Below are 27,104 nucleotides of genomic sequence, written 5' to 3'. Positions count from 1 at the left end.
TTCCAAAGCTTAGTATCAATCAAAGTAGTCAATGACTCCAATTAGGCAGTGTTCAATGGGCTATTAAGGCCATAAGACCGGAAGAATGAGCTCAATGGCCAAGGCGGGGAGAAGCCCGGTCCATGTGACAGTACGAAACATACACGTTGCTTGTAGTTAGTATGTATCTAGTCCATGCGTTACAGTACTGTAACATTTATTTCACTTTGACTCAATTCGGACTAGTTCCAATCCTTCGGCGTCATCTGTTTTTGCTCTTCCATTCAGAGGAGCTCTATTGTTTTCTTTGGCTGTTGCTCTTCTCTCCTTGGTGCTTGGATTTCTAATTTCTTCCATTCCCCTTGAGTCCTAACCGAAGCCATTCCCAGTTGGCGACATCTTAACCTCAATCGTGTGCCATCTTCTCTCATTACGAACTTTTCTTTACCCCACGACCACCCCTCCAGCTTTCTTTCCTTCTCCAATTCTTTCTGGTTTTCTGGAATACCCGCTAGACTTTTGCACTATGTCTGATAATCCAGAGACCACACCTGCCGCAGGCTCCTTGGCTGACCGTATCACCAAACCTGACGAGCCGAAGCCTACCGGTACGAAAACGAGACCACGCCACCGTCGCTGATTCCTCCAGTCCACACGACCGGAAAACGCGCGATACCCCGGCTGATAGCTAATATTTTTTCTTCAATTCCACAGGTCCCTCCAATGTCTCCGCCGCTCCCAAGGAGGATGGGGCCTCTGCCCCCGCGCAGGGCTCACCAGATCTCGAGGAGCCCGACTACACTGTCGCCGTGAAATTGAGTGACTTGCAAGCGGACCCAAACAACCCCTTATTCTCAGTCAAGAGCTTTGAAGACCTGGGCCTGTAAGTGCTACTCACTGGTACGCTGGTGCAAATGAGCGCCTCACAGCTAACTCGATTGACACTGCAGAGATGCGCGCATTCTGAAAGGTCTCTCTACCATGAACTTCCGCAAGCCATCCAAGGTCCAGGAGCGCGCTCTTCCCCTTCTGATGAGCAACCCCCCGAAGAATTTGGTTGGTCAGTCGCAGTCCGGTACCGGCAAGACCGCAGCCTTCGTTCTCAACATCCTCAGTCGTCTCGACCTCTCAACGGAGCAGTTGCAAATGACGCCCCAAGCTCTGATCCTTGCTCCTACCCGTGAACTGGCTCGTCAGATTGTCGGTGTGATTCAGGTTATGGGTCAGTTCCTTGAAGGTCTCGTCATCGGCACTGCTGTTCCTGCCGATTCGAACGCCCGCCCGTCGAAGATGGATTGCTCAGTTGTGGTTGGCACACCTGGTACTGTTCAAGATATGATCAAGAAGCGTATTATGAACCCCACTGGGCTGAAGGTGCTTGTCCTTGATGAAGCCGATAACATGCTCGACCAGCAAGGCTTGGGAGACCAGTGCATTCGGGCCAAGGCGTAAGTATTTTAAACCTCCAGCACTCAAAACTTTCAGCTAATAGTTCCCCCTGGGTAGGATGATCCCCCGAACTGTTCAAATCGTCCTGTTTTCGGCGACCTTCCCCGCTCATGTCTACCGCTATGCGGGCAAGTTTGCTCCTGACGCAAACGAGATTACCCTCCAACACGAAGAGTTGACCGTTGAGGGAATCAAGCAGCTCTACATGGACTGCAGCAGTGACGAGGAAAAATATCAGAACCTCGTCCAGCTCTATGGATTGCTCACTGTCGGATCCTCGATCATTTTCGTTCGGGTAAGTATCACCTTAGATTAAGATAGGAATATTGCTGATCGCCGTTTAGACCCGTGCATCTGCCACTGAGATCGAGAAGCGTATGGTTGCTGAGGGTCACACTGTCGCCTCGCTGACTGGTGGTGTTGAGGGATCCCAGCGTGACGCGGTGATTGATTCCTTCCGCAGTGGTGAAGCTAAGGTTCTCATCACGACCAATGTCCTCGCTCGTGGAATTGATGTGTCAACAGTTTCCTTGGTTGTCAATTACGTGAGTTCATTGTTTGTCCGCTTTTACGTCCGAAACTAAAATTTATCGCGTTCAGGATATCCCCGAGGAGTACTCTGGCGGTCAGCGCACCAACACGCCCGACTTCCAAACCTATCTGCACCGCATCGGTCGTACTGGTCGCTTTGGTCGCATTGGAGTGGCAATCTCATTTGTTTCCAACCGTAACGAGTGGGAGATGCTTCGCAAGATCCAAGACCACTTCCAATGCACCATCGACCGCATTGATACTAGCGACTGGGATGAAGTGGAGGAGATGATCAAGAAAACGATCAAAAATACCCGAGCTCAGGCCAACTTTGCCCAGGGCTAAGCGTCTGAAACGTTGGGGTCGGCAATGGACACCCATTGCTTCAGTCTTAACTTTCTTGTTTGAACAACTCGTTTCACGTTTCTTGAAGAGTGATGAAATCTCTTCTCTTTTTTTTTTTTGCGGGCCAATGGGGGTGAGGGGAAATCAGATACCTATTTGCGTGCATGGCAAAAAAACCTCAGTTCTTTTTCATTTCAACCTGTTTGTAGATCGTCTTCTTTTCGTGTCATTATGACTGCTTCCTGTGGGTCACTCTTTCGACACCTATTAATCTTCTATGTATTCATACTCTCCCGCATCCGCATCCCGTGGAACCACTTTTCTGCTCAGTCTATGGAGAGTTTAGCAGTGTCAACGTAACAATCGATGTGAACTTGATTGAGACAAGAGTACGTCGGCGGGTCAGCGTTCTCGGGTGGAAACTACTGTTTCTCAGACAGATGTCATTACATATGGGGGGTTTCACGTTTGAGCTAGGTCTATGCTTTTCTCGTGGCTTAGACACTTTCTAATCATTGGCTTGATTGGGAGTTCATGTTCCGCAGGGCTGTACTTAGCCTTGCGGTTTTGCTTGTTCCTCTCTCAGCCAACAAATAGCCTACAAAATCACCACAGGACTGGGCTGTTCGTGGGGGATGAAATGGAAATGTCAGGTAGCCCAAATCTTCCAAAATTCTAGTGTGGGTAAATTATACGTTATGGCGGATGCTACCACCCCCATAACGTTGGTACTCCTTTGGTGAAGGCAAATCGATAAGAGGTAGCCCAACAGTCTGATTCAAATACTCCCAAAGCCCTTTCGTCGCAACTATATACATGAAACCCCTACAACACAGTAACACCTCCTTAAAACAACCACTGATTGAATGCAACACCCAAATCTATGTTATTAAACAAATCCAGGCCATCAACCTCAACCATTGGATCAAAGTCAAAAGTAGAAGTATCCCCAAGATTCGAGTCCGGAAGAATTGACTGGGGCTCCAGAATCTCATCAATAATCCTCGAGAACAGCTGACTGGCCCGTTGAAAGAGAGCAAAGTTGGCACTATCTGGCCGAACGATAGATTCGAGATGCGAAATGAGCACACTCAAATTGCGGATAAGTGCTGATCTCGACCCTTCGTAGAGGAATGGCTCGCCTGTGCGTTTTTGGTGCTGCAAGGCTTTGATGAGTAGACTGGCGCTAGGGAAGCCGTAGAGTAGGACCTGCCATTCGATTGGTATTAAAATGGGTAGGAGTGAATGATTTTGTGATAGTACGTACCGTCCACGCAAAATCCGGTCGAAGATCGACCATTTGTTCGCGTTGCATGCCTAATGTCAGGACCGTTGATAGTATGTCAGCGCTCACGGAGAGCAGCGCCTTGTTTCCCCGTGGATTATTCTTCCCCGCAATGAGTCTCTGGATGAGGAAGTCATTGTATAGATATGCCAGGTATGAAACAATCATCATAAGGCATACTGCTACGTGTAAATTCTGATCCCAACACTGTGGGCTGTAGCGTAGCCAGCTGGGGAGCGAATCCCATGCTAGATGACATCGCTGCGAGATATTCCTATATGGTATTAGCGACTGAACATAAAGTAGGAAGAAATTGTGATGATTTACTTGAGCATATTTTCCATCTCGGGTGTCACATTCTGTAGAGAGACCTCGAGAATCTCGTCCCGAAATGTACTGATGATAAACCGCACTCGTATCCATGATGACCGCTGGACTGCTCCTTGGAGATTCCAGCCATTTTCATCAATGTAGTCATGGGGGCAATCTAGTACCATGTTATCGGCAGCGAGTGCCTCATCGCTGATATCAAGGGGCATGCGGCAATCAGCGTATCGCCATGGTATTCTTGGCGGTCGCCCTAGGAATGTGGCAATGCTCTTGTCGAGCTGATACGCTGCAGCAAATTGCCGTCTACGTGACTCTAAGAGAAACTCGGGTATATCGCTCGAGGACTTGGAGTCGCGGTGAAGACCAAGTGCAAAGATATCGGTGGAAAGCTCGCCTAGCCGCTTCCAACAAGCGGGGCCTAGAAGGTGTTAGGAAAGGCAAAGGCGGATGAATGGGCTGAACGAACTTGAGTCGCCATGTACTATATCTGACAACAAGAGAATCTCATGTACCAGCCATATTGTCAAGTCATTGAGAGGTGTAAGGATCTTGCAAACAGATAGTGCGGCATCACTCGCCGCAAGCATCTTATGCGCATATTGAGACCGCGAGGTCCGGTCCTCGTCAAACCTGTCATTGGCGAGTCCTAGATATCTTGCCCGACCCGCAAGAGCGCAGAGAAGCCCAATAATCTCAAGACGGATTGCTGGCCCCGTAAAGAGCGTATGGAAGTCTCGCCCTTGTGTAGAGGACGGGACCTCGAATATCTCAGACGTGTTTTGTATTATGCGTACTGTCAGGGAAGACGTGAAATCAGCAAGGTTACGGTCTGATATGCTGTCTTTGCACATAGACTTGATCGGATCAAGGCTGTTGAGCACGAATGGCGCCGGTATAATCGCGCTTTGGCTTATTGCATAATAATCGCGAATTAAGGCCTCGACTGTGGCAAAATCCTTAAGTGCCAACAGAATTTCGGAGATCTTGTGGACCCAGTATGGCGGCAGGACTCTCTGGGCAGATTCAATCTCCAGGCCCAGGCTCGAGCCTTCTGAGCCCAAGTCAACATCATCGGTTAGGGGGGATACGAAGCTCGTTGGGCCGAAGTACCCGGATAGTAGTGGTTGGGTACGGGCTGGGATGCGCCCAGAAGAACTCTCTTGTTCCCCATTAGGAACGGAGGGGTTGAGTGATGTCTCGTTTGGCTGAGGGTTCCTGGGAAATGGCAATCATAAGAGCCTGGTATGCATATGGATATAATTACGGAAGTGCATTGTGGGCGGTAATTGATCATTGACTTCAATGATCGACGCACGAAAATGACATACGAAAATGACATCAAAACAAAAAGTGAATCTACAATTAACGCACCTTAATGGAGGCCGATCAAAAGGAACTCCTTCTGCCAATGGGAAAAAACGGCGACCTTTGACCCTTGTCAGAGGAGCAGGGTGGTAGTAACATCGCGTAGAGATCCCACGATCTCTACAGCGAGTACAGACAGGTAATGCATGGTCGCAGCGGACTTTGTCTCTGCGACATGGCTCGCAGGAGGCTGGTTTGCCATTCCGACGACGGGTAGTGCCGTGGGTACTAATCAGTTAGCGGGTGGCATTAAGATAACAGAAATCATTTACCTCATGGGAAACTGCTGTCGACGGGATACTCCGTCTAGTACGTTCCCTAAAGGCAAAATCCCAGGGAGTTTCGGCGTTCGTTACTCCGACCAGTTAGATTGAACGCCGAAGAACTCCGGTGGAAACCGGTGGATACTTCATACATCTGCAATCTGGGGAAGATGTGACTATGTCAACTGCTATTCTATGTGTACACGATACTACCTAATCAAAGCCAAGAGAATGTACAAAGTACCTACTATAGATCCCTTTGACTGTACGAATCCTGCAGATAAGCCCCTCAGATAACGTGAGGAGAAAGATAAGTCACATGGACTGTCCCCCTCTTGTACTCTTTTACCCCCCCCCTTTCCCTTCCTTCTTTCTTTTTTCTCTTGTACATCCTCTTCGTATCCTTCCCTCTATTCTCAATCATGTTGAAAACCGAATCCATTGCCACCGTCTTGCCTGTTGGTCCCGTACCAGCGGAGCCATCTCCAACCTCTACCGACCCCAATCCCCGATACAGCAACCATATTATCGTAAGATTCCATCAAATCTGGGCTGGTTTTAGTGTTTGTATGATGCTGATATCAAGTATAGTTAACTACTTACCCAGGCCAGAGCGGCATTGAGCCCGTCCCCCTCGAGTGGGGCGCTCCCGACGCCAAGTCCCGGGGTCCGGTAGTTGTATCGCGCAGCGGGAACCTCGTAAAGCGCCGCAACGCCATCGGTGCCCACGGTGGCAGCTACAGCATCTACAATGCCCTTGCTATTGCCGCTGGTGATCTGGATGCGGATTTCCGACCGGACTTCCGTAACTCTGAGCCGACTTTTAATTTCCCCCCGCAGCCTGCCTGGGCGGATAAGAAAAAGATCGTCTCTATGGATCCTTACGGCCATGATATCGTCAACCAGTTCAAGGCAGAGCTGGAGGCCGGCTGGGATATTCGTCCAACCATGGCGGTCACTCGAGCGAACATGAAACTCGCGGAGATTGCCGAGGATGTGAAGAATGGCCTGCTCGAGGTGGATGGGTCTATCCTTGTTGATTCATCCGGCGAGGTTCGTGTCACCAAGGTAGCAGCCGAGCCTGTCTGGTATCTTCCCGGTGTGGCAGAGCGATTTGGGGTTGACGAAGGCACCCTTCGTCGGACTTTGTTCGAGCACACCGGTGGAAGCTACCCCGAGCTTATCACTCGGCCCGATCTGAAAACCTTCTTGCCACCCATCGGAGGCCTTACCGTATACATTTTCGGCCCTCCGGAGCGTATCTCGGACGAGAATGTTAAGCTGGCTCTGCGCGTTCACGATGAGTGTAATGGTAGTGATGTCTTCCAGTCAGATATCTGTACCTGCCGACCATACTTGGCGTTCGGTATTCGCGAAGCAATCCGAGAGGCGCAGAACGGGGGTAGTGGTGTGGTTATCTACTTCCGCAAGGAAGGTCGAGCCCTTGGAGAAGTGATTAAGTATCTTGTCTACAATGCGCGCAAGCGTGGAGGCGACACCGCCGATAAGTACTTCACTCGGACAGAGAATATTGCCGGTGTCCGCGACGTAAGGATCCCCATCGTTCAACGTGGCTCGCATGTACTGACTTTCTTCACTGCAGATGCGATTCCAAGCTCTTATGCCCGACATTTTGCACTGGCTCGGCATCACCAAAATTGATCGCATGCTGTCAATGTCAAATATGAAACACGACGCCATCGTGGACTCTGGCATCAAGATTATCGAGCGTATCCCTATCCCCGACGAGATGATCCCTAGCGATTCAAGAGTCGAGATCGATGCTAAGATCCAATCGGGATACTTCACCACCGGCAAGCAGCTGACGGATGAAGAACTGACTCAAGTCCGCGGACGCGGCTGGGAGAAATGGGAAGACATTTCCGTAAGTTGAACTGCCCCCTTGGACACATCGCAGACTAGCGTGGCTGACCGTCCCTACAGCACTAAATTTGGGGTTCATGTTCCCTTGTCGAGATCAAAAGTCAAGCTCGTCACTTCAATTTCGGTAGCCCCTTTTTGGCTAGTAATTTGGTCAGTGTGATGTGTGTACCACCTTGTCGCGAGTTCGTAAAACATGGATCCATATTTAAGTGATAAATTAAGAAAATATATTCTTTGACTCGAATAACAAATTCTATGTCGCCGTTTGAGTGAGATGAGTAACATATCGTAAGGTGCTCGCTATCAGGCATTCGGGGTATTTCCGATATTTGAACGGACTGACATCACCGCAGGACCTTGGTAGCCTTATCATCGGCCAGCACGCCGATGTTTATGTATTTTTTCCCCCTTATCTTTTTCCCCGCAGGATGTATAACGTATCAAGATAAGAGATAGCTTTCCATTCGTGGGACATTACACCCTTCTACGCCTTGGAAGAATTGTCTTCCTGATATCTACCGATACTGATACGTCTGGCATACGTATCAAAATGGGACCACGATGCTCAAATGTCTCCACAACTCCAGAGCCCCAAGGTGGAAGTGTGATTTGACAGAAATCTGACTGCGTGAAAAGTATGATCAAATTTAGCACCATGAAACTCACTGACTAGCTAAAGATAATAAACTTGCGAACTTAAATAGGCAAAGTAAGTAATCAACAATGTACTTTTCTGTGGGTTCTCTTGGCCCGATGTCCGACGAGATTCTAGGTAAATTACCCTGTGTCCGATCGGTTGGTTTTGTTCTGTATGTGGCCGGGTATTTGGACTCGGTATCTGACCTGATTCCCAGCGGCGACAGTCCTTGAATATGCGATTGACATACTTGAATTGGAGGCTCAGAAGAGATGCCACACCGACCTATCCCGAATTGGTCTGCGGGCTAGTGACCATAAGCTCGAAGTCCGAAACATTTCTATCCCTTCGCGAAGAGCGTGTCCGATTTCTCGCGGCAGCACAATCCCGCCGACCTAGTCTACCCTTTAATTACAGGCATAAGGACACGCTCAACGACTAGCACATGATGCAGGAGGCATGGCAGTAGCGCCAGGAGAAATTATGCGTTAGGTTGGAAGGTTTCACGCAGAAGGGGATGATCTGATCCAAAGGGGTTGCTGCATGAATCTCCCACATCATCTAGCTTGGTGTTCTGTCTCCTTTCTGGCTGTGAAACGCAAAGCCAAAGCAGCATACATACATACCTACATAGTTTACCTGGGAAACGGGCCGACCCGTCGATGGCTCAAATGTGAAAATCTTATATCCCCCACGTCACAATGAATTGAAAGTCATTGACTAATTGGGGATTTAGGGGGTGGGTAACGACATGCCGAGGAGCAAATACTGCCCAATTGTATTGAGACGAATGAACAATGCACCCAGACTGCTGCGGTTGCCAGTTGATATTCCATATAAGACGGCTCTGAGAGGACTACATAAACAATTTGTCTCCAGTCCGGTTTTCATTAGGCTGCTTCCGCTATAGGGGGGTGGTCACGCTGTTACTTGTAGTCTGCACGCTCCCTCCTATTCAAAAGTTGCCCTTTGGATTTTTCGCCTCTTTTCTTTTACATCTCATCATTCATTTCCTTCCATTATCTCTTATCTCCTCCTCAGCGCCCTACACTTCTCTCCCGTTAGCGTTCATCCTAGTTTCTATCGCTAACAAGCTATGATGGCAGATAGTCAGGAGAAAATGGGAAATCAAACACCAGCGCCTCCAGACCTGGACCAGAGCTCTATTCAGAGCAACTTGGCTCGTTCCACAAAGATCTTCCTAAGAGTTATCCAGGAGTCCAAAGGACAAAAATATTACTCGCACATCTGTGCAAGAGAGGTGAATAATCCCAAATTTCCATCTGAAAATGTTAGGTAAATCGCTAATTCTGTTTCAAAAATAGAGCAGCATAACGGGGCAAATGTCGTCACAATATCTTCAAAGAACTCCTAACCATGGACCTTGGTTCTTGGAACACCAACATGGTTATTGAAACAACAAAGTGCTTTGCTCTCAGATATGACGTTGAGGATTATCATGGCGAAGGCCTGTAGCTGGAAATCCACCATATTCGAGATTAGGAAAAAGCTAGTATAAAGGCATAATGACCCGTTGCGTAAAGGGCAAGGTGCCTCACACCCTTATTCGCGAATGGTGGTACTCAAGTGCAAAACTAAAGGTTTACCTAAGCGGCGACCATAGCCCAGGAGGTATTAAGTCTCACCTAGGCAGATTATCACTACTGACTCTCGAGCCAGCACAACCCGCTCTATGCCCCACACTAGCCTGTTATTGGTTGTAACAAATGGTTTCTCACTAGCTTAAATGCAATATCAGTGAGCTGTCTACATATGTACTCTGCGCCGATCAAATACGCAGTGGCTTTGTATTTTGCGCCAACGGGGGTGGAGAATGCCCTAGAGAGGCTCAAGCCTCATGCTCCATAAGAGGAGGTGGGTGACGTAGTGAGGAAGTCGGTGAAAGAGTCAATGAATGACTGCTAGTACAATGTACTAGTGATGTGATCTGGTAGAATTGAGCGCATAGTCCGGACTATGCAAAATAGATAAACATGGATGTCTTTTCGACTGTTTGATATAATTTTCAGTCCAAACAGCCAAGTACCAGCCGAAAGAAGCCCAATTAGAAGTGAGGTGGGTCTTCAAGAAGCTCGAGGATTATGACGCAGGATGGATGTTGTCCAAAGCATAAAACAGAAAAGTTCAGAATGTCGGTCAGAAAGTGGTCGCGAGAGCCGAGCTCTTTTGTTGATGTAAATCGATGTGGACATGACACCGTATTTGATATCCACAGAGCCTGCTACCTAGTTTTTATAGAGTTCCATTGATCTCATTCGTCTCTTGTGCCATTCCTCTGGATTCCGGTGCTACCGGCGAGACGGGAGTGGAGACTGGCACGATCAGATAAGATCATACACGCTCAATTTTCTTCCCGTGTCACCTACCTGCGGGGCGCCAAGACATCACGCGATGACGTGTCAAGACCATCAGAGTGCGGGAAAAAAAGCAATTAGGTTTTCATCAGTTCAGCGACCAAATATTGAGTGTCAGAAAAGAGATATAACAAAGTCGAGACGGGAATGAAGAGGCGAAAGGGTGAAGCTTGGAAATCACATGTCTAAGTGGGCAGTGAAATGAAGTGGGGCACGATAGAACCAATGAACATTGGCCTTTGATTACTGTCACAAAACATTAATTACCATGTTACAGTCGCCAATATTCATGCGTCAGCGTAATTAACACTTAAGATACCATCAGGGGTGGCCCGGAAGTGCGGCCAGCCGCGATCATACGAGCCTTCCTATTCGGCTGCCTGGGCGTTTTTTTTGCTCCATACAACCTTCCCCGATCTTCATGGAGACTGGAAGCTCAATCCTAACTTGAAGCAATAGCTTGTATCTGTCTCTTCCCTTTTGTTTCCCGTATTCTCCAAGGCCCTGCTCAGGTGATCCACCCTTTCTCGCTCGGTGATCCTCTTTGCGCAGATTTTAGAACCCACTTGGTTCCTTGGGATTGAGTAGTTGCGCTACGTCTGTATGTGGGTATCTTGCACACCCCTGCTTTCTGCTCCCCCAATCGCCTACTACCACCCGTGACTCTAACATTCCCCCTCCTCGCAACTTAGTCTTTGCATCTCACCTTGCAGAAAGCAAGTACATTCACCTTTGTTAAGATTCATTTTGGTTTGAGCGTTGCACATCAACTTGAACCCAAGTCAGTATTATCTATCTCTTTGCCGCTGTCATGGGATCGCCGCTAGCCTGTATCGGCCCAAGTGTCTGCTTTGCCTCTACTATGGCTGTACAGGCAACTCAATTATGTTTCCTTTTAAAGAACAGTGGCTTTTCTCCTATTACTGGAACTAACGCCTTCATCAGTGACAGCTATTTAGAGTGCCCAATACATCATTCGGACTTAAATTGCCTCGGGCATTGGCCAAGGATCCAACCGTGGAATACCAGCCAAGATGTCTGGTCCCAGTATGGAGAATGACTTCCAGCTTTTTGCTTCACAAAACTCTGGTGAAGATGAAACGGGAAAAAATGGTCATTTGTTCACACATCCAGCCGGAGAGAACGTGAACCCAGATTGGACCCAATGGATGCGATGGGATGAGCCAATATTCTCGGAAGGAGATCAAAAGCCAATGGCCTCATCTATAGATCTGCCATCTATTTCCCCGCACACCGATATGAGTTCCCCAAGTCATTTAAACTACAGAGACTTCTCGCCTAATCTTCCTCTCGGCTTGATGGAGATTCCATCTGAGCCCAATGCCGATAACAACCTTGGGCACACCCACAGCCTACCTGAACAAAATCGGCACACCAGCCATCAACAACATTTAGGTCTGGTGTCTCCAATCTCAAGTGTTGGGACGAGCCGGAAGCGAAAGACTGGCAGCGATGACGACGCCACCACAGTGACTGGACCAGTGCAACCGGGCAAGAAAATGCCCGCCAAAAAGCGAGCTCACAACGTCATTGAGAAGCGGTATCGCGCCAACTTGAACGATAAAATCGCCGAACTTCGCGACAGTGTTCCCAGCCTTCGGTCGACCAAGAACCCAAATGGAGGCTCAGCCGATGATGACGATGAAGCGGAGGGAGCAAATGCTGCGAACAAGCTCAACAAAGCATCCATTTTGTCGAAAGCGACAGAGTACATCAAGCACCTGGAAATTCGTAACCAACGATTGGAAGATGAGAACACTGCTTTGAAGAACCGGCTTCGCCAGGCTGATAAAGCAGCAGATCAAGCCGCCACATCCTCGGCCTCTGTGTCCTCGCCCAGCAACTACGCCTCGACGGACTCGGGCTCCGGTACATCACCTAGTGTTTTCTCCCAGGCGGAAGAGGTGTCCAGCGAGGGTTCACCCATATCTCAAAACCCACCGGAAGGCCTCCTGAAGGTTCCTGATGCATGGAAACGTATGCGAGCTGAAACTGCGCAGCAAGGTGTCTTTGCTGAATCCTACATCAAATACCCTTCGTCATCATCATCCTCTCATCAGCCGCAGTATGCCAGAAACGACACCTCCACTCGACGTTCAAGGATGCCCAACAAGTATATGCTGGGTGCCCTTGCCGGTCTGATGGTTCTTGAAGGTATGGGCTCTGACGATTCCGAGTCTGAGTCGAAGGGCCTGTTTGCACTCCCTGGCAGTCTTCTCGGCCGTTTCCAAACACCCACACTGGCACACTGGGAATTCTACCTGAAGCAGTTCTGGTACTCGTGGCAGGCACGTGCATTTTCTCATTTCCTCGTGCTAGCAACGCTGGTCGTTGGTACTGCCTTTATAGTTTTTGTCTACTTGTTCAATGCGCAGCCCATCACGCGACGTGGTCCATCCAAATCGGTTTCTGAGGGCCCAGCTGCGCCTCTTACCTCTAGTGATTTCCGTCGGCAGGCTTGGCTGACTAGCATGCAACGGGTTGGTGTTCCACGTCATAGATTCTTCCGAGAGTGGTATGTTGTTACTTCAAGATGCTTCGAATACGTCTTACGATGCTTCATGGGATGGAATCTCTATTCATGGGCAACGGGAATAACTGAAGAGGATGAGAAAGGGCGAGTCAAGACTTGGGATATCGCAATTGATGCTCAACTCACTGGTGGAGATACTGAGATCAGCAAAAGCCGCCTTGTGCTCACTATCTTCGCTGCCGGCACACTCCCCTGTACTCCTACAAGAATGGTAATCAAAGCCTTGCATGTCCGCATTCTCTTATGGAATGTTGGAGAGGCGGGCTCCTGGTCGTTCCATGTGTCAAACGACATTGCGCGAGCTCTCGCTAGATTCCAGTGGGGCGTGGCTCGAGAAATCAATGCCGCGCTGCCTGAGGGTCACCCTGATCAGCTCCCCCCTCATCTTGCTGCCTTGATCAAACTAGATTGCGAGGATGTCATGATCGACAACATTATCCAGCGTGCTGTGAACCTGACATGGAACCGACCAACCCAGGAAGGTACTGGCGATGACGAAGTGTTGCTTGATGTTGTGGACGAGGACCCAGCTATCCAATGTTCGCAAGATGCACTTGCGGCCTGGTGGTCCAGCCATCTTTTGCAAACCGCTCTTCTCAATTATTTCGAAGCAAGCGAGAAGGGCCCGGTGTCCAAGGCAAGCCGCGATGCATTCAAGGAGAAGATCCATATGTCCCTTGACGTGGCGCCAGAGCTTTCCGCTGCGTATACTCGGGCACTTGTGATGAAAGCAGTATTCTTTGAACAAAACCGCATTGAAAATGTTGAGGCAGTTCTTGCCGCGCTACCGAAAGAAAAGAGAAAGGGAAGTCAGAGCCACACATCCAACTTCCTTGATTCCTCTCTGCCCGTTTCCGTGCGGGATGAGATCTCCGTTGCCGTGCGCTGTGCTATGATTGCCACCATTGTTACCGAACGATCGACAGGTAACGCCTCCTCATTACCCGAGTCCTTCACTATTCAAAAGGCCATCACTTGGTTCAATCAGCTTCCGGTCGATCCAGTCGAGCTTTCTCTCATTGGGTTCTCGTCTGTCTATCACCTCCTACACCTCCTCGCCTCTGACGTGGATTATATCGCGTCATCCGATTCATCCTCCCCTTCGACTCCAGTCTCCGAGGCTACCTCCGCAGACGATGAAGCCGAGGAAAAGTCCCGTCCAGCCCGCAAGCTCCCCATCTGCCCCCGCGACATCCCCAATCTCGGGCGTGTATCAGCAGAACTCATCTATTGGGCCCGAAATGCCTACACCCCGGCGTTCTATGGCTTTTCATCTACCCTTGTAGAGGTGATCGTCAATTCGTGCACAGCAATTTGCCAAAACGCAGGCATCAACGTTGATGACTTTATGCACACCGCGCCTGACAAGGCTCTGTCTAAGAAACGCAGGACACGTCGGCGCAAAGGAGAATCCCAGTCATCTGAAAGCGATGCCGATCAGGATCTAGTTGATGATCCTGTCCAAAGACCGCCTCTGCGTCGGGAACGGTCAGCTAGCAACGACACTGGGTATGGCAGCCTCTCTGTTGAGGAAGATGGCCAACCATCACCCCACCCCCCTCCCAGTGTGCAGAAGGTGCTTAACTGAGATCTACAATGATCCCACTACGGGGTGTCACTTATGCAAAACCAATAATGAGGGCGTTTTCGGCTTTTGTATTTCTAGCTTGGTTATGATCAAAGGTTTTATGGGGGTCAGGCAAGGGAGATATGGAATGGTATCAGGAGTAACGTATTTGTATAGGCTCTAGTGCCAAATAGAATGGGATCATAACTACAGTCAATTCACCCTGAAAACCAACAAGATCACATAAATATTGGATAACTAGACATTTCATTGATCGGAAACTGTACCGCAGGACTGTTTACTCTGCCATAGCCCTGACCTAAATAAAACCCTCCCTGTCTTGCATACTCATTGCTTCTTTTTCTTTTTCTACAAAATCAGGTGGATGGCTCTACGAGAACAGCAACATAGTGCTTTTGTGGCTGAATTTTCCAGCAGTCCCTTCCAATGGGCAGCGTCTCCTTTCTGTCACAGTGCAACATCTACTCGAGCTTTGACTCTCTGGAATATTTCACAGGAACGGCCCTACTACTCCATCTCCTTGAGATATTCGACCTAGGCCAAGTTTCGACTCTCATTTTTGTTCATCCGGTTCAACGTGTCAACCCCGCTACAACTCTCACCCCGTTTCGGGCGGTTTGCGAAGCGGGATGGTTGTACGAGAGGTCTAGAACTCCTAGATGGTAGGATCTGGAAATATCTCGGCTGAAAGGAGAGACTGGGAACAAACAGAGGTCACGTGGGCTCTCAACCCGGAAGAGAGGCTCAATGGAGCTGTGAAAGCCGAAGTCATTTGGTAATGTCTGTCAATCTATACACACGCCTAGCATTTTATCAAGCCAAGCCTTGAGTAGGGTACTATGTCATCATATCGACAAAGTTCAAAGATTGCTACGCTACAGTTTCCACTTTGTACTTCACCATTGTCTCTAACGTTGCAGTTGCATCCCATTGAACCGAGTATCCGAGGCTTTCCACGTTGAGCCTCTTTGATATCAAGAGTTGTGACAATCCAAATATCAAGCAACATTGATATCCAGGAACCGAAACGAGGGGCTAATGTTAATTATCTCTCTTCTCATTCCAAACGGGGGACGAAGAATGCTGAGAGTGACAGGCAACATTCCGTTTTCGGGTTGCCCGAACGGCTACGTCTAGACTCTCTTACTTCTGCTCAGGTCCCCGAAGCCCTACAGAGATGGCACAGGCCGCCACATTATCCACATACCCTCTGGTTTGGTCATGACAGGAGTGATTTGGAGCTCACCACCGAGCGCATCACGTCCAAAATAATCTTTGTATGCCAAGACCTCTTTCGCTTGACGTTACACTCACCATGTGAGACACAATTGTCTTGCCTTGTCAACGTGAGGCGAAATTAAACTTGCGGGATCTGCAGCGGTCAATGACGGCATGTATCTATAGTCCTGGACCTGATCTAGAAATTAATACAACGCCTATGATGCAAGAACTTACTTTCCTTTCCACGCGACCACAGAACCTTTAATAGCATTATTCAACTATTGTATTATCGCCCTTTCCCGGTCTTAAGTGTCCTTGAGGGTTGAAGAGTCTAGGTTTATTCCGGTTGACGGTCTCCGTACCTAGCTGCAGTTTGAGCTCCCCTTGCCTCTCTGAATGGCACAATGGGTGTCGAACTCGAAGCAAATGGCCCGGGGGAGCCGCCTATGAACCCGGCGATTGCGGTTCCCCTGTTCGTTGTCGCCGGGTTGATAGTCTTTTTATTTGTCTGGAAAACCGTCATTCGCATCCGACATCGTCGACGATCAAAGGCGGCACGGCAAGGAGCCGACCAGACGCAGCTGTCCCGGACCAATCGCTGCAATGCGGCCCTGAAAAAGCATTTGTTATATGCTCCGATATGGGGGACTCGTCACAGCCGCGAGTTCCGCATGTTTGGACTTCATATGGGGTCTCTACCACTACGACTGGAAGTGATTTGCCTGTTGATCTATCTCAGCCTGAACATAATCTTCATTGTTGTGACGGTCGATTGGTGGGTCAGTGATTATACCGAGAAGATGTTCCAGCTCAAATACTCTGCAGGCCATCTGGCAGTCATGAATACGCCCGGCTTGGTCCTAGGCGCAGGGCGGAACAATCTGTTGATCCCGCTATTGGGTATCTCGTTCGATACGTTCAATTTCATGCACCGCTGGGTGGGACGTGTGATCACGGCTAATGCGATCATTCACATGAGCGCCGTGCTGGCCAGCCTGGCTTATGTTTGTGAGTGGCCTTGATTATATATGATGAAATTATGCACTAACATCGAACTTTCGCACTTAGATGGCACAGATTATATTCTGTATGCTATGTGGCAACAGAAGCTTTATCTATGTGGCCTTCTGGTATGTGATGCAGTCCACCAGTTCTTCAGATGGCCATCTAACATATCCGTAGGCCATCCTTGGATTCCTTTTCATTTTTATTCAATCTCTGTCGCCGGCACGACATGCATTTTATGAATTATTCCTTCACCTGCACATAGCCCTAGCCATATTCTCCTTTGTGGCGCTTTGGTATCACCTACAAAATCTATTGCAGCAACGTGTGCTTCTTGGCACCTTGATCCTGTGGGGTCTCGATCGTGCAGGTCGACTTGGAATACTACTGTGGAGAAACCTTAGTTCAAAGCCCACAACTGCCACCGTCGAGATTCTGCCTGGATCTGTTGCTCGGGTTGATGTGGCTGTGGCTCGGGCATGGCGCTTCCATCCTGGTCAGTATATGTACCTCTATATGCCGTGTCTGGGCTTGTGGACATCACATCCCTTTACGGTTGCGTGGTCGTCCACGTCGGATTCGCTGGATATGAACGAAAAGCGCAACTCGGGTGACTCTTTGAAGGCTCTTATCGGAGACTCTCCGACTACGACCATGTCCGTCTTGATCAAGGGCCAAGACGGATTCACAAAAAGGTTACTCCAGAAGGCGGAAGACTCGCCTGAGGGACGCATTCAAGCTATGGCATTGGCAGAGGGGCCATTTGGTACGGATTCTATACCTTGATCATTAATTGTCGATTGCTCTAAACATACTTGCTAACATCTCACAGGCGGTATCCATTCTCTCGCCTCGTACGGTACTCTGTTGTTGATAGCTGGGGGAATTGGCATTACCCACCCAATGTCATATTTGAACGAGGTTGTCACCACGTTTACCGAGCAAAAAATAGCCACTCGCAAGGTGCATCTTGTCTGGATTGTCCACAGTCTAGGTACGATCACCCCACCGTTTACATATAATTGACCACTAACATACGGAAAGACCATCTCACTTGGATTCAAACATTCATGGCCGACATACTAGGCCACGAGTCCCTAATTGGTCCAATAAACGCGAACGGGCACTCATACTTCCAATTCCCACGACTTCTCCTCTCCATCAGCCTCCACATCACAGCACATAAGGACACAATCGAGGAATACATACCACAACCAGATTCGCTATGGATGCAATGCGCTCCACCCAACGTACCGGTTGGCATCCATCACGGTAAGCCTTGTATAAGATCCGTGCTAGAAAAGGAAAAAGCAGAGCAAATCGGTGCGATGGCAGTTAGCGTCTGCGGTCCTGGTGGCCTGGGCGATATTGTGCGGGAGGCTGTCAGAAATGTGCAAGGGGAGAAAACTGTGGACCTGTTTGAAGAGACATTCTCATGGTAGATGACTTATGTCTATAAATATGTTATATAGTTGAAGCTCTATGGGTTTGGCGTTATCTTTCTATGTACACTATTTGAGTTAGGCTCTAAATCAATATCCTCTACGAGGTTTCAAGAACGGGTCCAAGATCTACTTCAAATATATGTTTTCAGTAACCCGACATCCCCATTATTGCAATGCCAGAGTGGTGGCTTGTAGATGTTCACTATGCTTCAACCATGCATTCCAGTGCGTTTATTATTTTTGCAATATCGAAAGATCTTAGCTGGATAATATTTCGTTGCTCATTACACCGTCTATTTTGGACAGAGCACGGTCTACCAAATCTTCCACGAGTCCCTGGCTAGGGGTGCAGGCAGCTTTCGCGTCACGAAGGCCTTGCACCCATATATCCCATCTTTCCAGTTCAAAGCCCCTCCAACCACAATTGTAATACAGTTCGCCCGGTCGACCATCATATTTGTTGTATTTGCGGCCGTTGAGTACATTTTCCCACAGTCTATCACCGGCACAAATTAGCCAGTAGCACACGCTGAGCAGACCAGCTGTAGAGACAACTTGTTCGGAGGGAATGCCCTCTTCGAACACATGGCGGAGTCCACACAGCCCCATGTAAGATACATCCATAGCATCACTGATCCAGGCTTGCAACGAGGAATTGTAATTCACATCCGCAGCTTGTGTCGATTGCGCGAGAAAGATATTGAGTTTCGCCCATCTGATTTGCTGATCAGGCTCCATATTCGGTTCACAGATTTCTGAGGATTGATTAGCGCTACAGAAGAAAATACAGAGCCCGATGTCGCTTACGTGTCATCCGATCATTCCATATTTCGCGGGCCCAGATAGTCAGGGATGGTAGATGCGACCATACTCTGCTTCCATCTTGTGTTTTTAGGATCAACCCAGTCGACGAATCGATGGCGTTGTATAGCTTTAATTCTCCCAGGAACTCAACCAATGGACCATACTGAGTTGTATCGATTTGCATAGCCAGCTCAAGGATAGCTATGAATGTTATTTCGTCGGCCTTATCGATGGTTCCTCCTGGGCCATAGCCCTCCAGTCTGTCCATTGTCCTGTTTATGACCCATTGTACTGCATCATCAATCGCAACCTCTCCATTGACAAGGGCTTCGAATAACTTGAATTCCTCGGAATCCTCGACCCGCGTGAGCTCGAGCATCTCATCCCACATGATGAATATTGGCAATTCTTCAGTTGAGGTCAGATTTTGAAATTCCGAGTGGGCCTGAGACCATTCCTTGCTAGCGTGACTTAGGGCTAACCATTGGCGGCCTATAGAGTTTATTTCTCGGACGTGGTGTGAAAGCTGAATTTAATATGAAGTAAAGCAATGATGGTGTGAACACCAAGACAAAAAGTGGATCAAAATATCGGGTCTTGCCGCTCCAGCGTTCTAGACTATGAATGTGCTATATTAGTATTCTCTCCTTATCCACCTAATATTTGAGACGGTCATTGCTAGCCTGGCGTCCATGCGAGGGGGCTCAGGCTCTTCAAATCCCGGTCAACAGCCGTACTTACTGTTGAATACATATTTGCAAGGCCTAAATTTTGTATTTTCTCTCACTGTATATATCTATCCCAAGTATCGGAAGGAAAAACAAAAGTACAAAACAAAGACATGTGAGAGGATATGACATGAATTAAACGATGTTCAATTCGAGCCACTCTGTGCAGCAGCCCACTGGAAAAGTTCCGCGATCGAGTTGCTCACGGCAGCAGTCCTGGGAATTTCATGCCCACCACCGTGATCATAGGTACGACGTTTTGTAGGCTCGCAGATACCAGAGAGGTGCACACCAGCCGCCCATCGAGGATCTTTCGATCCGTAAATATGTACCGTGGGAACATTGATACGGTAGGGGCTAGTAATTTCATTCCGCAATTCGGCCTCCGACAGCCCGCCATCTAGAGTCTTGAGACCAGTCCACCGATCCGCACCCTGGGCCAGAAGCGCCGACGAGGTAGCCTGCAGAGCTAGCGCAGACCGGGATGCACTATCACGCTCGCGCGCCTCGGCAGAAACATGGAAGCCCATCTCCTCAAGAACACTCAAGGAGGCGCCACCGCAGACAAAAATAGCCGCTTTGAACGGTGGCGGGAGATGGGGTGTCTCTTCCTGATGGAATAGGAGAGCACTAGAGCCCAGGACGCAGCCTTGTGAAAACATCAGCGCGAGATCGTATGGGCCATTTTTGGCGATATATTCAGTCAGCCAGTTGTAGGTGGCTCGGACAGAGTCGACGCCATCCTGTTCCCAAAAGGAGTAGTACGGCGGATTGTAGAATATATCTATGCCCGCAGCAGCGCCGCTCTTAAATGGGCCATCAACGAAATCAAATTGTATGTCGTTGGGAAGTTTAGCGCGGAATGAGGCTAAGGAGTGAGATTAGTTGTCTGGAAAGACCCGTGGACTGGAAAGCTAACAAATCTGAGAGCGGAAGATAGAGCCACTGGTTCCCTTCCCGTGGAGACAAAGCACCTTCATGGCTAATCGTGTTATTCTGGTTGGAATCAAAATATGAGTTTGGGAGGAATTTCTGAGGAGGGGTTGTTCATGCCGATAAGCACTAACCGACTAGACCCCGCGGTTTGCCGATTCGGGACGACACCTTGTTTTGAACAGAGGCCAAAGGACGTCAAATGCGTTGGTTTGGACTCGAATAACAAGACATACGTCTAACAGTTATTCTCAAATTGCGTGAAGTCTGGTTTTGTTCTCAGCCTTGGAAACCCCTTGCGTCGGTCGGCTAGGCGGGCAACCTTCTGATATACTTCGTAATATTAGCATGTCAGACATTCTTGAAAAGGAAACATAGAAATGTGGTAAAATGAAAGATATTTTGACCTTCATTAGCAGTTTGTCTGGGTCCGTATATCAAGTCTGGTATAACTAGATTATGTACACGGGATATGATATCAGATGTCAGTCGCCTTTGCGCACCGGTGTTTTTTTAGCAGTTTATTTCTTGGGTACTGCATCATACACTGATTTTGACAGCTGGCAAAGCTCATGGAATGTGCCAATGGTGCAATTGTTGTTTTTGGAAAGTCATTCCTCAGTCAAGAATAGACCCTTGGCCTATGAGTATGGAAGATATGCAGTCATGCTTTTCTACAAGATTGGGGCTTAATAGTCCGTCGTTTCATGTGAATGATGGACGCAATATCTCTGGTAGTTTGAATGGGTCAAAATCCTGGCTGCACGACTGTGTCAATAATCCCTGATGTGTAATGTTGGAAATTGGCCATGAGACTAAATCAAGGCCCCGAGGCAGGAGTATCGATTGAGGCCTGTCAGAGTGAATCGAAAGATGCCCGATGCCATGGGCTTTCCCGTGATCAAAGCTGTGTATATTCTTATGTGGCCCGAAGAAATACCAAACACAATGTTCCAGGGGCAAACGCTGTTCACAAAGGGCTGTGTAGAAGCGGGTAGATTGAAACGGAGTCGGTGCAATAATTGTGACGGCTAGAAAAGGGTAAGTGGATCTCTTTTGTCATCTTTTCCGATTTATAATCAGAACTACATATTTAATACTCCATATTCCCCATATTCCCCATATTCCCTTTCTCAATTCCTTTCTATTCATATCCAAAATGAAGGCAGTCATCATCACCCAGCCCAAGACTGAAGGTCTGGTCACAGATCGACCTATTCCCAAGCTTCGTGATGATTATCTTCTCGTCAAGACCGCCAGTGTGGGTTTGAACCCCACAGACTGGAAACATGTTGCTTATTTTGCCCCTCCCGGTGTTCTCCTCGGATGCGACTATGCAGGCACTGTTGAGGCTGTCGGCAAGGATGTCAAAAAGCAATTCAACAAGGGTGACCGCGTGTGTGGATTCGTCCACGGCGCCAATGCAGTGCAGCCTGAAGATGGCACTTTCGCCGAGTACATCGTCGTCAAGGCCGACTTGCAGTGGAAGATACCCGAAAATATGAGCTTCCAGGAGGCCGCCACCCTCGGAGTGGGCATCAGCACTGTGGGCCAGGGTCTATACCAGAGTCTGAAGCTTGCACTGCCCACCGAACCCATCAAGGATGCGACTCCGATTTTGATTTACGGCGGCTCCACCGCAACCGGTACCCTGGCCATTCAATTTGCCAAGCTGTCGGGCTACAAGGTCCTGACCACTTGCTCGCCGCGTAACTTCGATTTGGTCCGCAGCCTTGGCGCCGATGAGGTCTACGACTATAAGGATGCCCAGGCCCCCGCTAAGATTCGCGAGGCCACCGATAACAAACTGAAGCTCGTGTTCGACTGTATCTCGCTCGAGTCCAGCGCTGCGTTCTGCGACAATGCCATCTCCACCGATGGTGGTGAGTATAGCGCCCTGTTGAGCGTCAAAATTAACCGTGCCAATGTGAACGACCGCTTTACCCTGGCTTATACCATCATCGGCGAGGCGTTCTCCTTCGGAGATATTCCCTTCCCCGCCAAGCCGGAAGACAAGGCCCACGCTGAGAAGTTCATCCCCATTGCCGAGGATCTGCTCGCTCAAGGAAAGGTCAAGGTCCACCCCCCTAAGGTCGGTCAGCATGGCCTGAAAGGTGTGATCGAGGGTCTAAAGTTGCTCAAGGAGGACAAGGTCAGCGGCGAGAAGCTGGTCTACAATGTTTCCGAGACCCCCTGAATAAGACACTACTTCCTGTCTACTCAATGAGATTTAAAGAGCCACAAAGCCACCATTTTCATCCCCACATCCTTGAATTTTTCGTCCGGAATTGATCCTCGTATCCTGAAGCCATATACTTCCCACTCCAGTAAAATCTTCATAAGACAGGCGTGAATTTTCAGCTTGTCACCTGCCCCTCCTTTTCAAGATTGTTATCTCAGACTCGATTACCAATCGAGCCATGCTCCTGCATTTCGTACAAGGCCTCACGTCCTAGCATTAAATCTCACTTCCAACTAACTGTTGTCCCGGACCGGACCGGTTTCAAACTAATTACGATGATTATAAATCAAACCTTTGTTCAAACACGCCAAGAATATCCGGAAGCAAACTGTTCATAACGGTCTTTACCACGCTGGATTTAAACTCGGCTCTAGCTTGGTGGCGTAGACGAGGTCAGGGCTCTAGCCAATCGGATTCTTTGTCCGTATTAGGCTTAGCCTTCCCAAGCATCTATAGCCCTGTGTTGTAGTATCTTAAGACCTTGGGAAATTCCATGCTGATATATCAAATGATTTCATTCTGGAAACGTAATAGAAAATAGATAAGAGCGTGTTGAACGCCGTGGAAGTAACAATTCATGGCCGACTTGGTGTTGAACCAGTCAGACAAACGTTCCAAAATCACTTCAGTTCTACGCTCGCATTCGCACTCAGTGATAGTGGTGTAAGATTGTCCAATCCTGCCCGCATCTCAGCATCCTCGAGCGTAAGAGTTGCGGTCTTTCCGCTCCCGATGCCCAGCGACCGCTTCACAGCCTTCCAGCTCTCAACGCACAACAAGTAGACACATGTACAACCAAATACTATTCCCCACTCCCAGGTGATAGCATGGTGCTTGAAGACCACTTGGTTAACAACTGGGAGATAAATGACTGGGAAAGCAATAACAAAGCCAGCCATGACCGCCCAGAAGAGGAAGCGGTTGTTCCAGACGGTGGGGAAGACTGAGAACGTCTTGGGATATCTGATCGGATCCATGTTGAATAGGGAACGAGAAAAGTGCTTCACCTCCCACGCTGTAACAAGGAGGAGAAAGGTTAGTGTTCCGTATGTAGTGGCGCGAGCGCGGAACACTGTATCGCAGCTTGGATTGTATTCCTGATTACACCCATCGCCTAAAGAAGCCGTTCCCGACCCAGCACCGTATACCACGCAGACAAATGAGACGAGGCAAAGTGTTCCCATGAAGCTTCCGTATATCATCTTATCCACGATGAGCTCACGCGTAAAAACACCTACGCGTAGGTCGTGTGGTGGCCTGTACATGATATCTGGCTGGGCCTCCTCAAGTCCAAGACCGACGGCCAAGAATGAAGACGTAACAAGATTCGCCCATAAGATCTCCAGTGGGGACAATGGGAAAACCGAGTCACCCCCTTGGTCCTTAAAAGCAAGTGCGATCAGGAGGAGGATGACTTGTGCAATGTTCGAGATGAGCAGATGCAGGAGGAACTAAAATCGATGTCAGTAAATCGAATTCACTATTTTATGGGGAGATGTTTACCTTCTGGATGTTATCAAAAAGTCGTCTACCCTCTTCTACTGCTTTGACAATAGAAGAGAAGTTGTCATCTGTCAAAACCATATCGGCAGCCTCCTTGGCAACATCACTACCATTTTTGCCCATAGCAATACCGACATCGGCCCTTTTGAGAGCTGGCGAATCATTAACACCATCTCCCGTCATGACACAAAATGCCTGACGTCGATGCATCGCATCTACCATCCGAACCTTGGTGGCAGGGCTGCAGCGTGCGATAACAAGAGGCAGTTCCTCAATCGCATCAATTTCTGCATCGGTCAACCTGTCGAATTCATCCGCAGCCATTACCAGTCTGCTGGATTTGATGTGTGCCGTGACACGGTCAAGAATACCGACTTCTGACGCAATTGCTGTCGCTGTCTTAATGTGGTCACCAGTGAGCATGTGCACCGTGATTCCTGCCATTTGGCATCTGCGTACGGCTGCAGCTGATTCGACTCGAGGTGGATCATAGAGTCCTACAAGACCCCCGAATCGTAGGTTTGATTCGGCAGAGCTTCGTGGGGATATTTGAGACTCATCGTCAATTGACGGTGTTTTATATGCGATGCATAGCACGCGAAGTCCTTCGCCCGCCATCCTATCAGCCGTGTCTCGTATGACTTGCTTTTCTGCTTCGTCAATATTGAGATGAGGAATAATGGTCTCCGGGGCACCCTTTGCGTACACCTCTTTAATTCCATCCTGTGAATTATCATAGACGACGGTCATCTTCTTGATAGCAGAATCAAATGGGTACTCTGTATGCAATTGAAGTTGTCTTTTCTTCATCACAGAGGCTTTTCCAAAATCAAAGCGCAAAGCCAGAACGTGAAGAGCAATTTCCGTTGGTTCACCCACAGCACTCCATATTTGATTTTCATGGTGGACGACGGAAAGATTGCAGAGAGCAAGCGCTCGTAGAAAGGTATGCAGTGCAGGATTATCTTCGATGGGCTGATTGGAGCTCCAATCAATCTCATCTAGTTGGACCAGACCGCTGGTCGGGTCAAATGGATCTGTAGTCTGGCTCACAGTCAAAGTTCCAGCACCGGGGATCCATGCAGAGCGGGCTACCATCTTTCCCTGGGTCAAGGTTCCTGTCTTGTCCGAACAGATGTTCGTGACACCGCCGACTGCCTCGAGACATTGAAGTTTTCGGACGATGACATTTCCCTTGGCCATTGCTTTTGTGCCCACGGATATTGTGATTGTGAGGACAGCAATCAACGATTCTGGGATGACGGCAACGGCAACACAGATGCCATATATGAGCACCTCGCCCTGAACATCCCATTTATTAACCGAAAAGACAATAATGGCGAGCAGAATTGCCAATCCAAAAAGCAAGAGCGCAAATTTGCTCAGCTTCACTTGCAACGGCGTACCAACCAAGCCCAACACGTTCATGAAAAATGCCTTGGTCCGTTTCCCCGCCTTCACAAGACGGCTCGAGTCACTAATATCAGGCTGTGTCTGGAGTAGTTGTGCAATTTTCCCGACCTCTGTATTCATCCCTGTTGCGGTGACTATTCCCATTGCACGACCCTGTGTAGTGCTGCAGCCAGAATAGGCCATGTTGGTTCGATCGCCGATAGGGATATCCGACGATGATAGTGTTACGTGGGGGGTTTTAAGGATAGGGAGGGATTCGCCTGTTAGAAGTGCTTCATCCATTGAAGCATTCATGCCATCGAACAAGCGTAGATCAGCAGGGACAATATCCCCAACTGCTAGCTGGACTATGTCACCTACAACCAGCGACTCCGCCTTGACAGAGGCAATACGACCCTCTCGGATGGCCTTGCATATTGGGGCGGAGAGACGATGCAGCGAAAGGATTGTCTTTTCAGCGCGGTAGTCTTGCACGAAGCTAGAAAATAATATTTTTAGCCCAAGTAGTAGAGGAAGGTTTGGTTCTGGAATACTCACCCCACAACTATATTCAAAACAATCACTGCAGTGATGACGCCTCCCTCGATATAATCATCGATTCCAAAGGATAGGGCCATGGTGATCAGAAGAACCTTGGATTGTGTCAGCTATGTTTCGTTGGTTCTAATAGATGTGGTTGAACATACTAATGTAAGACTGTTAGACACCTGCCTTAGCAGTATCCCCCAGACGGAGACACCCTCCATTTCACGCACGGTATTCGGACCATCGCGCTGGAGACGGGAGGCCGCTTCGGTGCTAGAGAGTCCATCTCTAAAGCATGTGTTAATAAGGAGTATGTTAGGGTACACAGACACCGACGCACCGCAGATCTGTGTGGAGGATGGATGCAAGCTCAGATGGTTCTATGAGATGGGCGTTTTGGTCGGACCCTTCTTTACTTGGTTGGCCCAAGGACGCCGTGTGATCGGTCTGTGAAATAGGGTTTTTGTCGGTAGCGCAGGATTTAGTACAGCTGTTTGTCACATTGGATTGGGGATTGGTTTCCGTGAAAGGACATATAGGAGGCTCCGTCGATTCCTCGACATCGGGGGTTATCTCTACGCCCATTCAATAAGATTGTGGGAAAGAAAGCGGTGGAAAGAAGTCAGAAGGCCTTTAAATTCCCTGAATACCCGTCAACCTTGAGAGTAGGGCAAAATTATGTTTGTACTAGGGGTGGGAA

General features: G+C 48.8%; 9 protein-coding genes across 9 annotated transcripts; 5 read left to right on the top strand and 4 right to left on the bottom strand.

Annotated features, from left to right (window-relative positions):
* Positions 1 to 85: 85 nt before the first annotated feature.
* On the top strand, positions 86 to 2,304 carry dbp5 (ATP-dependent RNA helicase DBP5; the record flags this gene model as incomplete). Its single annotated transcript, XM_057233165.1, has 7 exons — positions 86 to 155; positions 369 to 587; positions 694 to 862; positions 930 to 1,427; positions 1,486 to 1,723; positions 1,773 to 1,973; positions 2,029 to 2,304. The coding sequence occupies 7 exons, from the start codon at positions 86 to 88 to the stop codon at positions 2,302 to 2,304; spliced, it is 1,671 nt and encodes a 556-aa protein (XP_057082707.1).
* An 846-nt stretch (positions 2,305 to 3,150) lies between these two features.
* N7447_008902 (fungal specific transcription factor domain-containing protein) lies at positions 3,151 to 5,486 on the bottom strand (the record flags this gene model as incomplete). The annotated part of the gene is made up of 5 exons (XM_057233164.1): positions 3,151 to 3,513; positions 3,572 to 3,863; positions 3,917 to 4,337; positions 4,386 to 5,134; positions 5,422 to 5,486. The coding sequence occupies 5 exons, from the start codon at positions 5,484 to 5,486 to the stop codon at positions 3,151 to 3,153; spliced, it is 1,890 nt and encodes a 629-aa protein (XP_057082706.1).
* Positions 5,487 to 5,969: 483 nt separating this feature from the next.
* Positions 5,970 to 7,432, top strand: N7447_008901 (putative GTP cyclohydrolase II; the record flags this gene model as incomplete). Its single annotated transcript, XM_057233163.1, has 3 exons — positions 5,970 to 6,077; positions 6,139 to 7,095; positions 7,151 to 7,432. Coding segments are annotated over 3 exons (1,347 nt in total), but the record flags the coding sequence as incomplete, so codon positions are not given.
* Positions 7,433 to 11,477: 4,045 nt separating this feature from the next.
* Positions 11,478 to 14,585, top strand: N7447_008900 (basic helix-loop-helix domain-containing protein; the record flags this gene model as incomplete). The annotated part of the gene is made up of 1 exon (XM_057233162.1): positions 11,478 to 14,585. The coding sequence occupies one exon, from the start codon at positions 11,478 to 11,480 to the stop codon at positions 14,583 to 14,585; it is 3,108 nt and encodes a 1,035-aa protein (XP_057082704.1).
* A 1,625-nt stretch (positions 14,586 to 16,210) lies between these two features.
* Positions 16,211 to 18,253, top strand: N7447_008899 (ferric reductase family protein; the record flags this gene model as incomplete). Its single annotated transcript, XM_057233161.1, has 5 exons — positions 16,211 to 16,814; positions 16,875 to 16,936; positions 16,989 to 17,577; positions 17,644 to 17,805; positions 17,856 to 18,253. The coding sequence occupies 5 exons, from the start codon at positions 16,211 to 16,213 to the stop codon at positions 18,251 to 18,253; spliced, it is 1,815 nt and encodes a 604-aa protein (XP_057082703.1).
* A 261-nt stretch (positions 18,254 to 18,514) lies between these two features.
* Positions 18,515 to 19,451, bottom strand: N7447_008898 (DUF3632 domain-containing protein; the record flags this gene model as incomplete). The annotated part of the gene is made up of 2 exons (XM_057233160.1): positions 18,515 to 19,011; positions 19,064 to 19,451. The coding sequence occupies 2 exons, from the start codon at positions 19,449 to 19,451 to the stop codon at positions 18,515 to 18,517; spliced, it is 885 nt and encodes a 294-aa protein (XP_057082702.1).
* A 483-nt stretch (positions 19,452 to 19,934) lies between these two features.
* Positions 19,935 to 20,768, bottom strand: N7447_008897 (putative EF-hand calcium-binding domain protein; the record flags this gene model as incomplete). The annotated part of the gene is made up of 2 exons (XM_057233159.1): positions 19,935 to 20,656; positions 20,708 to 20,768. The coding sequence occupies 2 exons, from the start codon at positions 20,766 to 20,768 to the stop codon at positions 19,935 to 19,937; spliced, it is 783 nt and encodes a 260-aa protein (XP_057082701.1).
* A 1,112-nt stretch (positions 20,769 to 21,880) lies between these two features.
* On the top strand, positions 21,881 to 22,918 carry N7447_008896 (zinc-binding alcohol dehydrogenase family protein; the record flags this gene model as incomplete). Its single annotated transcript, XM_057233158.1, has 1 exon — positions 21,881 to 22,918. One exon carries the CDS (start codon positions 21,881 to 21,883, stop codon positions 22,916 to 22,918), a length of 1,038 nt encoding a protein of 345 aa, XP_057082700.1.
* Positions 22,919 to 23,583: 665 nt separating this feature from the next.
* On the bottom strand, positions 23,584 to 26,989 carry N7447_008895 (putative potassium/sodium P-type ATPase; the record flags this gene model as incomplete). Its single annotated transcript, XM_057233157.1, has 5 exons — positions 23,584 to 24,414; positions 24,467 to 26,357; positions 26,417 to 26,511; positions 26,566 to 26,692; positions 26,745 to 26,989. 5 exons carry the CDS (start codon positions 26,987 to 26,989, stop codon positions 23,584 to 23,586), a joined length of 3,189 nt encoding a protein of 1,062 aa, XP_057082699.1.
* Positions 26,990 to 27,104: the final 115 nt, after the last annotated feature.

This window comes from Penicillium robsamsonii, assembly GCF_028829455.1.
Source record: "Penicillium robsamsonii strain IBT 29466 chromosome Unknown utg000005l_segment0_segment0, whole genome shotgun sequence".
Taxonomy (NCBI): domain Eukaryota; kingdom Fungi; phylum Ascomycota; class Eurotiomycetes; order Eurotiales; family Aspergillaceae; genus Penicillium; species Penicillium robsamsonii.
This window is presented reverse-complemented; position numbering and strand designations above follow the sequence as displayed.